Source organism: Apis cerana, linkage group LG16, assembly GCF_029169275.1.
Source record: "Apis cerana isolate GH-2021 linkage group LG16, AcerK_1.0, whole genome shotgun sequence".
Lineage (NCBI taxonomy): Eukaryota > Metazoa > Arthropoda > Insecta > Hymenoptera > Apidae > Apis > Apis cerana.
This window is the reverse complement of record NC_083867.1, coordinates 1,068,643-1,082,208: the sequence shown is the minus strand read 5'-3', so window position 1 is coordinate 1,082,208 and position 13,566 is coordinate 1,068,643. Positions and strand designations below refer to the sequence as shown.

The 13,566-nt window shown below is 22.5% G+C and overlaps 1 protein-coding gene across 7 annotated transcripts; it reads left to right on the top strand.

The window, feature by feature from the left end:
• Positions 1–18: 18 nt before the first annotated feature.
• On the top strand, positions 19–11,790 carry LOC107993690 (choline/ethanolamine kinase). Of its 7 annotated transcripts, none has more exons than XM_017050237.3 (7): positions 86–251; positions 725–845; positions 4,162–4,274; positions 5,065–5,544; positions 7,784–8,030; positions 9,659–9,823; positions 10,422–11,790. In XM_017050237.3, exons 2-7 carry the CDS (start codon positions 780–782, stop codon positions 10,536–10,538), a joined length of 1,188 nt encoding a protein of 395 aa, XP_016905726.1. In that variant the 5' UTR covers positions 86–251; positions 725–779; the 3' UTR covers positions 10,539–11,790. The 7 variants fall into 7 exon arrangements, with proteins under 7 accessions (XP_016905727.1, XP_016905726.1, XP_016905725.1 ...); XM_017050236.3 differs by having other exon boundaries at positions 722–845; XM_017050234.3 differs by having other exon boundaries at positions 181–343; positions 722–845.
• Positions 11,791–13,566: the final 1,776 nt, after the last annotated feature.

Genomic DNA, 13,566 nt, shown 5'->3' with positions numbered 1-13,566 from the left:
CAATGGCAAGAATGATAATGATGGTACAGTATAGTGGCGCTACCATCGTTTAAAAGTAAAAAAGGAGTAGGAGATATCTTGATGCTATTGGTCGTGTATATTACGCATCGTAGTTTCCTTGAATTGTGTCGCATATTTGTGTCAATTTGTGCACGAATACGAGTTGCGTACGTAAGAAGTTGTTTGTTCTTTGTTCTATAACCGCGTCTAGTGTATTTGCAAGAGTCACGTAAGAAGTATATGTGAACAAAGTAAGAACTTTGACTATACGCAATTTGTGGATTAAAACTTCAATTTTTTTTTTATGTGCAATAAGAATAAACATCAACTGTACTCCTACTTTGTTAGTATTGTTATTTTTATCATTACTCAATTATTATTAATTTTTTTAAAAATTTGATTATTCAAATAAATCGAATCAATAATTCGATTATCTTAATTTTTATACGTGGCACGCGACGGTGACTCAACCGTTGAAAGCAAACGTGAAATACTTACAGCGCCAGTGAATTTCTACATAATATATAATAGAACTTTTTCTTTAATACGTATTTCTTTTTTTCTCTTGCTCCTCTCTTTTCTTTCTTTTTTATCTTTTATTCTTAATTTTTTTAATGATATATATGCAATAGCATATTAATTCTAACGTTATTCTTAATCTATATTGACAAAAAAATTAAAATACTAAGAATTAATCAATTAAATACTGTTAAAATTGAAGCAGAATCTAAACTGTTAAAAAAAACGTGGGTGAATCAAGTGAAAGTTGACGACTATTTATGCAAGATTCAATACTACAAATTTCTCGAATAACAAAAGAGTCTAAGATGGGTTTGGGAAACAAGGTATGTTCATAATATTTAAGATTATTATTTCTGCGAAAGTATAATTTTGAATCTTTCCTTCACTTTTTATATAATAAAATTAAATATATAAAAATATAAAATATTTAAATTTAATATCACAATATTATATCTTATAAAAAATTTTATAAAGAGTTACAAATCCTGAATTTCTTTTTCCTATTGCGATAAATTTTTTTTTTAAATTCATAATATTTATGATTTATCAAAAGAGATATCTACTTTTAATAAATATCTACTTTTGTTTTTTCGGTAAATAAATATAATCTAATAAATATAAAATATATTTAAAAAATTTTTATTTTTTATTTATTTTTAATATTATTTTTATTATTAATATTTATTTTTCAATAAATATATAAATAAAAAATATATAAAAAAATGTAATCTTTAAAATTCGGATAAATAAATATAATGATGTATTATTAAAACGATATTTCATAATAATAAAAAATTGATTAAAACAATTTATAAATATGTAATACAATAAATAAATAAAAAGTTCATTTTATTTTTTATATTTAATTATAATTATGTATTTATTTAGAATTATGAATCAATGTATTTATAAATATATATTTATTACAAATATATAAATTATAAAAATTTAAAATTTTTTACTTAGATATATTTTTGAATATAAATATTCATATAAGATAGATACAAGTAATAACTTTAATACAATTAATATTTTTTATAAATTCTTTTATTTATTAAGATAGTAATATTACGATGAATTGTAGTGTTAAAAATAAAAAATAAGTTTAACAATATCGTTTATTTCTTTATCATTGTTTTTCTTTTCTGTTTTCTTTCACTTAGTCTGTTAATAGATAGATAATATCATTAAGATACGTAATTATATGTCATTGTATTTTATAAAATATTTAAAATTATATTTTTAAAAAATCAATAATAAAATAAATATTATTTGATTTATTAAAAAAAAATAATTAAAATGATAATTTTCTATGAAATAAAAATGTATATGCCTGAATTTAATATTTGATTTTTAAAATTTGTTTTTTCTTCTTCGTTTTTTTTTATTTTTTATTTTCTATTTTTTTTCTTTATTTTTTATTTCTTTTCTTATTTTGTATAACAATTGATTATAAATATTTATTGCTTATAATATAATATTGTTATAATACAATATTCTTTGAAGATAAAAGAACATATTATTTAGTTTGGTTTATTCCGTATTTCATAGTTATTTAATCTCTAAATCTAGCAGAATTATATTATCAGGATTATTTTATCAGAATTATATTACTTCTAATATAATTCTCTTTATCTCTCATCTTAATAACTCACTAGCTATGTCCAATGATTATATAATCAAAAATTGTTAATTGCAGGGAAAGTTTTCGATAGTCTTTTATCTGAACATTGATTAAATTTACGTAGATATACAATAAAGATATCATGCGAATAATAATTATTGATAAGATCAAAAATCTGACATATTTTTTTAATGATTAAATGATATTAATTCACATAACATGAAAATTTGAATTTATTATTAAATTATTTTTCATTAAATATTCGTTTAATGCATATATAGAATTAGTTATAATAATCTGTTTTATTGATTAAATTATTATTTTTATGAATATTTTTATCTCACGTAAATTTGTCAATAATTGTTATAAATAAATAATTATAATTTTTATATGAAAATGAAAATAATATTATAATGTTCAATATAAGATAATCCATGCGATAATCCAATACGATAATCCCTAATCTTTTATTTTAAATTTTATTATAAATTACGAAGCAAAGAATTGCAGTCAGGCAAGCATATCTATATTGAATGTAAACACAATGAAATAATAAAATAATAAATTGTCTCTCTCAAAATCGAGATAGAAAAGCAGGAGGCAAATATTAATCGATGAAGTGATTGTTTGATCGAATTTAACGTTGCATCCTTTGATAAACTTACGAAACGATATTTATAATTATTTATAATTATTTATTTAACACTATAATATTAACAATCAAATTTGTTAAATAATTAATATATACTTATATATATACTATATGTATATATATATATATACTATATGTATATATATATATATATATATATATATACATATAGTACATAAATGTCGATTCTATGTTTTTCGTTTCGTGTATTTGTTTTTTATCGTTTATATCTACATCCGTCGCGTCGCATTACAGAAAAATGATCATATAGTGCATGTATACGTAGAACGAAATATCGATCGTTATTTTCGCGCAAGTCTCACACGCATGCACCACTGTGATGGTGCGATACTCTCGCTGGGTGAATTTGAACATACAGTTTGGCATATTCACGATAGTAGTATTCCAACGAATTCACTTATTTCGACATCGTGTCGCGTCCACGGCATCTTATCGAAACGTCGCGTTTCGCGACTTTAGGCGATCGTGGGGCCTCTTATACCTGCGAGGGAGAACGACGGGAAATAAAACATAAAAGGCAGCCCTTGTTGTGGGTATGCTATGATGATTCAAGATAATATATTATACTTATAGAATTATTTTCATAATCGAACGTTCAATTGATTATGTTAGAATAAAGAATAAACGAAAGTGGTACTTTTTATATGAAATATAAAATGCATGTAATATTTTAAATAAGAGTAATAATAAAAAACATATAGAATGCAAAATATATAAATATGGTCGCTTTTTGTCAGTCGGAATTCTGTTTTAATCTTATTATGTTAATTTTTTTGTTAATTTATTTAGTTTATAGAACGGAATGTTGAATATCTTATTAATTTATATAAAAATTTTAATTTTTTTATTTGATATTTTAACTGTTACTAATTATTATTATTATTAATTGAAATTTCAATTTATTCAGTATTAATTAAAATAATATATAATATGTAATAATTCATATCAAATAATTATAATGAAATAATTTTAATAATAATAGTAAAAATAGAAAAGTAATTGAAAATTCGACAATTTAGATTTGATATTGTTTTCTGATATCAAATGTATAATTGTATCATAGTTTTCATTATATACAAAGTTTTATACATATAGATAAAATTATTGTTGTATTATATTAAGATATAAACAATTAATCAGAAATCGATTTAAAATTCCTTCCTCTATGATAAATTTAATGATAATATATTTAAAATCCATTTCCTCTATGATATGTTATTATTATATTGAATTTTATATATATATATATATATATATATATATATATATATCTTAAATTATTAAAAAGATTATTTGTTGTTTGTAAAAATTGTGTTAATTATCTTTGTTCTCTTTATATTAGATGTCTGAGGAGAATCCGGAGATGCGGGAAATGGCAGCGCGTATTTGTCGCGATTATCTTCATGGAGTTTGGAAACATGTTACCGCGGAAAATATCATATTGAAACGTATTAGGTTTGTATCGTATTAAATAATTTGTTCGTTTTTTCTGTGATACTTTTTTCATTCCTTTTATTTTCCATTATTTAACATCGATAATTCTCTAGTATTTCTTGTTATCCGTTCTCATATACGATTCAAGGAAATTGAAACTCAAAGCAATTGTAAACTGTCAAGCACTTAATACGCCGTGCTACATAATAATCGTAAGCCATACGAAACGTCAATCAATCGTTTTCCAATTTGAAATTGTGCTATATAAAGTATGGATCAAAACACTATTCCTATTTCAATATAAAATTTCATACGTGTATATATATAGTATATTATGAATATACTATATATATGAATATATAGTAAATGATGTATGAGAGTGATATATGTAATATATGTAATAATCAATGATATAAATTAATTATTACGTATAATAATAAATTGTTATATATAATAATAAAATTTATAACATATATATATATATATATATATATGTATGTGATACTTATATATAATAATAATATATAATAATATTCATATAAATATAATATATATATCCATATACACACACATTTATTTCTTTCAAATGTTTTCTAATTTATTTAGTTTTTAAAACTAACTTATCGTATCATTATTGCATATCAACGTGGAAGAATAATCATTGCATATTAAAATAAGACAATATATGCAATAGTTATACAATACACAGATACGCAACAAGTGAATACTTGAGTTAAGATATCACAAGTGATTAAAGAAATTTTTAAAAAAAATATATAAATTAAATTGAATATTCTTCAATATTTTACAGTGGTGGATTAAGCAATTGGTTGTACAATGTCCAATTACCAGATGAAACTGTCCCGATTCGAGGTGAGCCTCGGCAAGTTTTGTTACGATTGTATGGTCAAATACATGGAGAAAGAGCTTTGGAAGGATTGATCACCGAATCGGTGATCTTCACATTATTGTCGGAAAGGCGGCTAGGACCCAAATTACACGGTATATTTCCTGGCGGTCGAATAGAAGAATATATACCGGCAAGACCGTTACTTACCAAAGAATTGGCGGATCCGACTTTGAGCTGTATGATCGCTGAAAAAATGGCGCAGATTCATTGTATGCAAGTTCCCATAAGCAAAGAGCCAACTTGGCTTTGGGATACTATGGCTAAATGGTTAGATACGACTAGAGATATTTTAGAGAACATCGAAGATATAGATGTCCGGCATTTGAAGAACGTTAACATGATACGAATAATTGATTTAGATCACGAGATTAAATGGTTCAGGTAAGATAATAACGACATAAGGAAAAGAGAAGTAAATTAAAAAATCGAGTAAATTAACCCTTTAACGCTCAGACAATTGTAAGACTTGTTATATTTATAATCTTTCTCTTTCTGAAATTTCCTTGTTAATACCTTGTAGATAAATATTGAGTGAAGTTGGAACGTATTTCATAATTGATGACTTTCTATTATCTGAATATTTGCATATATATTCTTATATATATATATTTTTTGTATACCAAGTAATGTTTGTAAACATTTATAAACGTTTTGTACTTAATTTATTGAAGGATAATATTGAAGGATTGTATATATATATATATATATACAATTATATATAATATATAATATATAATAAATACAATTTTAAAATATTTATTTCTTAATAATAAAAATAAAAATAATTTTTATCATGAATAAACTAAAAAATGTAATTAGTAAAAATAACTAATATTTTTATTCAGAAATTTTAAATTTACTTAAAGTTTTTTTAAATAACTATATTTTTTTGTAACTATATTGAATTGATTTTTGCTATATTGAATATAAAATAAGAAGAAATAATTGAAGAAATAATTCATTCTAATTTTTTCAAATATTTATTATTCGAAAATAAAAATTATTCGAAATAATAAAAAAAAGTAATAAATTACTAATGATTTCGACTATTAGAAATATTTGAATTTTAAATTACCTTCTAATTAGACTTTCTGGTTAGGTTTATTATATCTTTTTATTATATTTTATTATAATTTTATTACATATTTTTAGTTAAAATATCGATATTAAATCGATCTATAGAATATTAATTATTTTAACATATATTTCATAGATAATACTGGATATTAAAAAATAAAAAAAATACGAAATTTTTAGAAGTTTTATTATTAGTTTTTAATGAAAAAGTAATTTTAATTTTAAAAATATCAATTATTATTTTATTTTTATAATGAAAATCATAAAAATAATTTTTATTATTTTTGAAACATAATAGAACATTTTATATTAATATTACATATAATTTCCTTAGTATATAATGTATATGTTTGTCTTTTTAAAATTTCCATGTAAATAAAAAAATGTTGGACAAAGTCAAAACGTATTTCATCACGTGTGAAAAATACAAGATTTATTCTTCTTTTTATATTCTTTGGGTATTCTTTGGGAATTTAAATATTCTTCAAACATAAACTTGAAATCGATAAATGACTATAGCCAATTATATTCACATATACTCTAAATGTTTTGCATTTTCAATTTATATTTAATATTATACTAATTATAACATATATATTTTCAATTATAAAATATTTACATTATGAGACTTGAAACGATTGTACAATATTTTTATAATTTAATTCATTTTTCAACTAAATATTAAAAAAATTTATATAATGAAAATTTTAATTAAAAAAAGAAATAATTTTATTTTTGAATAATTTATTTTAAAAACAAATATTCCTCTAGAAAAACAAAAGAATAACAAGAAACAAAGAAACATGAAACAAATGATGAAAAAAAATAATATGAAAGGTAATATGAAAGAATATGAATTGAGTTTCTTAATCTATAGATATGTCTATAGGTTGTTTTATCATAAATGAAATACAAATTCCTGTCTAAAGAAGTTAAATATTACTGTGATAAAATTTACACACTTCTAAAATAAGTTGGCGCGATGCAATACTGAGTGTTAAAGAATTAATGTTGCAGTTAAGATAATAAGATTGGATATTATCGAAATAAATTTTGATTCAAATAATTATTCAAACAAAATTTTTATTTCACTTTTTATCTGCTGTTATATATATATTTATTTATAAATAATAATTTATTTAAAAAATAAATTATTTTAATATTTATTATTTTATTTGGTATTTAATTATTTATTATTTGATTTTATTAAGATAAAAATGTATAAAAAATTTCATTAAAATAAAGATGAAATGATTTTTCTATGCAGAATTTGAATTACTATATTTCAAAATCATTTTTTTTTATTAAGTATATTTTTTTTGTATTTTCTGAATTTATAAAATCTTATTTTTAAATAAGACTTCAAAATTTATTTAATATATATTTTTATTAAGTAAATTTATTATTTTATTTGAAATAATTACAAAGTTTTATTTATTATTTTTATTTAAATAAAAAATTTATAATCTTACACTTAATTCACATATATATATACACTATTATATTTATCTATATTGTTATTTTAAGAAATATTTTTTTCTAGATCGCTTGCAACGCGACATAAATATCCAGTTGTATTTTGTCATAATGACATGCAAGAGGGTAATATATTGCTGCGACAAAATACGCGGAAACCAGAACTTGTTCTTATCGACTTTGAATACTGTTCTTATAATTATCGGGCATTTGACATAGCAAATCACTTTGTGGAATGGCAATATGATTATACGGCAGCGGAATATCCTTTCTTTCACGAACGCACAGGATCTGGTCCTACAAAAGAACAAAAGGTAAGTGTTGGAGTATTGCATTTCTCGAAACATTTGCAAAGACATAATAATGGTAAGATCGCCGCATTTTGTTATTCTCAATTTTATCATTTAACTTGTCTTGCGCCCTTGTAAAATCGAACAAACGAAGTATTGCAAGAAAATCTTTGGTTATCTTTATCATTAATTACATTACATTTGTTATATGATTATATTTTTATTATATTGATTTTTAATCTAATAATATTGATTAAATCATATCAATCAATGCATTAAATTTGCATTTCTATTTTAAACAAAGATAATTAATATATTTAAAAAAAATAAAATACAAATAGAAAAAAGATCACAAATAGCGATAAAAATATTCATTTCATTTTTATAAAAATATATTTCATTCTCTATTGAATTAAATTATAAAATATTCATATATATTATAAATAGTGGATCGGTCCTATTTCTAAATTTCGTTTTTTTCATAATAAGATAATTTTATACACGTATATCACGGAGCAAAATTTATTTCATTAAAAAAATTTAAATTAACATATCATTTATCTATATCATAACCTATAAATTCCTTTTTTCCATCTAAACCATTATTGCCGCCATTACTATTATAATACTGTCATCGTACCTTATAGCTATTATAATTGCTATCATCACCGTCGTCGTCGCTGTCGTCACTGTCACCGTCGCCGTCGCCGTGTTGTTACTTATTCAATTACCTTTTTCACATTTTTCTTTTTTCTTTGCTTTCTTCCTATTTTCCTTTTATTCTCTCTAAGATTGAAAAATTAAAAGCGCAAGACCAAGTTTGATCATATGCGATGCGTAAAAGCGTATATATCTCTATATGTCTCGGTCAAAAGCAAGAATTCGAGAGTTAAACGAGAGCAGATCGAGGACTGCTTGGCGTGTGTTGCGTGTGTATATATTAGTTTCACAGGACCACAATTCGGTGAGACAAGGCTGATGCCTGCGATCGGCTAATCGGAATAATGGGGACGATCTGTGCCAGTGCTATGGATCCTGTCTTGCACCGTACATTGTGGAACCAAGAACAAGCGGTGCCATCACCTACATTTGCAACATCAGTCCCGTAGCTGCGCATCTACGACTCTAGAGTACTTCTACACGCACTCTCGATAGTTGATCCATAATCTACATTACTCGATAAATGTACAGTGTCTTATGGGTGGTAAAATCGCGTTATTTCCAATTATATAAGACACTTTTCTCACATCGCAATCAAATATCCGTCTACCGTATTCAATTAGAATATCCCTATGAACGCATGTTTATTCCGATTGCAATTGTTTCGATTTTTCAGATCGTTTTTATCTTCGAGATTATTTTTCGTTGTAGATATATTATTCTCTTTACAGAAAAGAATTTTAAAATTTATCTTATATCTCATATATATATCAATATACATATACATATGAATATACATATATTTTCGATTCATGTATATAAATATATATATATATATATATATATATATATATATATTTATATATAAATATATATACATGTTATATGTATATCATCTTCTGTTCAAATTTAACTTTCAATTATTTATGATAATATAATATTATATGTTTAGTAATTTCATATTTGTAATACTTTTATATTGTTTAATGCAGCTCAACTTTGTAAGAAGTTACTTGAAAACAATCGGCAAAGAAGGTCCGACAGAAGAGGAAAGAGTCATGATGGAAATCAAGATATTCTTTTTGGCTAGTCATTTGTTCTGGGGCCTTTGGAGTATCGTAAATGCGAAATTATCCGAAATTCCATTCGGATATTGGGTATGTATTAATTTATCTAGTGTTTATATTTTTTTTAAAAAAAAATGAAATCTTACAAAAGATTAAACTTATAAAAAAAAAATTATAAAAATTGTTTAGTATAAAGAGATACAATATGTGATATTAAAAGTTTTTTTGAAAATGAATGCATAAAAGTTATAAGATAACACATATTTTAATGAATGAAAATATATAATTTTACATTATTATACATTATATAAATACATTAATCAATGTATTTAGTAAAAAGTATTAAGCTGTTTATATCATAAAATCATTAGTTTAGAATATTTTAATTTGAAGTTTGTAATTTAATACTTTTTTATAAAAAAATAACGAACTGTTTAATATACTAAAATATATTAATATTAATAATGTACAAGATATAAAATAATTTATTTCCACTTAAAAAAAATGTATATCATATATAAATTCTTTTATATATCCATTTACAGAAAAGTTATTGATATTGTATAATGGTATTGCATATTAATATATCTTTCCATGTTAAAGAAATTTTTAAATCTATATCTTCTATATCTTCTATATTCTATAATTTTTATATTTTGTATAATTTGTTTTATTTTCATTGTTATAGGATTATGCAGTTTCGAGATTAAAAAATTATCAGTATTTGAAAGAAAAAATTACAGTTTGTGGATCACCAACGATTGATAATATTGATATTGCTAAAAAAGAAACTGTAGTGGATTGAACAAATCGAATACAGATTGTTACGATATAGAGATTTTTTTCTACAACGTGACAACAAATAACAAGTAAAAATCCGCTTGTAATTATCTTGTCAGAATCACGATTTATTATTATTTCGTGATACATCTAAGCGGCTTTTGACAAAAAGCTGAAATGATAAAATATAAAAACTAAAGAATAAATGAAAGAACAACTAATATCATATGCTCAAATGTATGAAACAAAAGAAAGCGAAATAGAAAGTATAGGGGATAAGAATACGATCATAGAAAAAAAGGAAGATAAAAAAATTTTAAGAAAGAAAAAATGAAGAAACGATACCTTACGACAAGATTGTTTATGCAAATTGTCATAAGCAATTCGGTTTCTTTCATATCACTTTTATGGATACCACAGACATTTTATGTATGTGCTTTTGTGTATATGTGTGCGTGTGAGTAGTGTGCGTGTATACTGTGGTAAATATTATTATATAACATCAACGAAAGAATTATCTCCTAATTTTTCATAATGTAGTTACTTTACTTTATGATTGACGGTAAGGAACTACATAAATAAGAAAGGTATATCTCGTGGATAGCCTTGCCTTATAAATTGCAAATGTGATATAGGATAAGAAATATATATGATATCGTCCTGACATCGTAAACGTTTCAGGGAATTGCTGCTCATCTTCCAAGACAGTCTTTTAATATTTTTAGCCAGATATTGGCAATCAAAGGCGTTGGTATTCCATCATTTTTTTAATTACGTTATACGTATATATATATATAAATACATATATACATATACGCACATACATGCATAAACTATATGTATAATTATTATATGTATGCATGTATGTATGTATAAATGTAAACTTGTACATAACTACGATTTTGTTGTACCTGGATTGAATCATTGCTACAACTAAAAAAAAAATTTCATACGCTTAAGATTAAACAGCCACATCATACTTTTAATTGCATTTTGCGTGTATACATATATGTACTTAATTATGTTTGTCTCTTTTTGCATGAAACTAAAAACTTCATTCATACGAACAAACGAAAGTATAGTAATAAGCTGATCATCGTTATCGAATGTATCTGCAATCAATGTTAATATCAGCAAAGATATCATTTATTGGTATTTTTCTTCGTATTTGCGTTTTATTTGTATTTCTTCTACCGTAATATCGCGTATTTTTCATCAATGCGACTCGGATTAACGAAGAACTATGAATATTTTAATAAAGTTGAGAAAAAAGACTATTTTTATTTATCTTTTTGTTCCTATCATTCTTTCTCCTATCAAATTAATATTTTTTTATTTAAATTCAAATTATATTTCAATTATTCAATATTTATTATATTCAATATATTTATTATATTCAATATTTCAATTACATTTACTTGATATTTTTTTAAAATGAATGTTTAAACGAAATAAATAGAAATAAAAATGATTTTAAAAACTATAACAAATATAAAAGTAGGATTACAAAAATATTTGTTTAATCTTATTTTTTGTAAACAATTTCATTCACTGTATAACATGAAAGAACATAACGGAGATAAAATTAATATGGAGAAAAATTATTTTTTTAATATTTAATATTATTATAAAAATCTTTTTCTCTCATGAAATTGTTTTTCTACGTAAAATTTTTATTTCAAAATTTTTCTATATCTAGATTTAAATATAGATAAAATGCGATCATCTACTATTTTTCGGAAAATTTTATAATCTCATGAAAAAATATTTGAAATAAAAATTAATCAGAAGTTAACAAGAATTAAGAAATAAGAAATAGTAATTTTAAAAATAGCAAAAAAATTTGTTCTTAATAAAAAATCAAAGTATTTTTTTAAATAGTATATTTTTAACTTTGTGATATTGAGAGCGATGTTGAGACGAATTTAATGATCTAGATACTATGACCTTTAATGATATAACCTTGGCTTCAGAAATCGGTTACGAATCGGTTGCCAAAATATTTGATCTAATTTGATGATGCATAATAATATTCACATATCGAATTCAGATGAAAATAAAAAACACATAAAATAATAGAAAAAAAATATAACAAAATAAAATAGAAATTAAATTTTATTAAAGATTTACATGTAATTAATAATGTAAATCAAATAAAATATTGAAGATATTTCACTTTTTATATAAAATTCAGAGATTTTATATAAAATCAGCATATTTTAGATTTTACAAAGAACAAAATTTTATACTACAGAAAATGGAATACAATGAAAATATTTGCTTTGATTAGATTAGATAATGACGTTATATAAATTTTTAAAAGAAATCAATTTCCAGTTATTTGTATTATCTTATGCATGTTTTTTATTTTTTTTATCTGAATAAAATTCATCGATGTATCGTCAAATTAGGTCAAATATTGTTGCAACCGATTTGTAATAATTTTTCTGCTTCTCATTTTTTATTAATAACCTGGATAATATTTGACAAATGAAACTATCATAACTCAATAATGTCAGATAAGTAACATTTTTGTATTAAGAATTTTGTATTGTAGTAAGAATTTTTGTTGTTACCACAATAATTTCTGTGTAATCGTATTTCAATGTCAAATTATTATCGCCTCCGTTTTACATATTAAGTCATTAAATTCGTTTTAATGCAATCATATCGTTCTTGATATTATGAAGTTAAACATATATGATTCTATTTTTAAAAATTAATTTTCTTTTGCTATTTTTAAAATTATAATTTTTCTTATATAACTTGTACTTTTTTCATCACACTATTGAAACTATTTAAAAAATCTGGAGAGAGATTGATTCATGACGCATGACTGTCTGACAATGAAAAATTATGTTTGAAGTTAAAAATATGCAAATGTAAATATTTAAAAATAAGTTAAATTATTGGTAATTATGAATATTTAAAATATCCAATTTTTTTATAAATTTGAAGTAAATACAAACTAAATTATTTAAATAAATATCAGATTATTGACTGTATAAAATAGAAAATTTCTATAATCTATATAATCTAAAAAAATTAAAGAA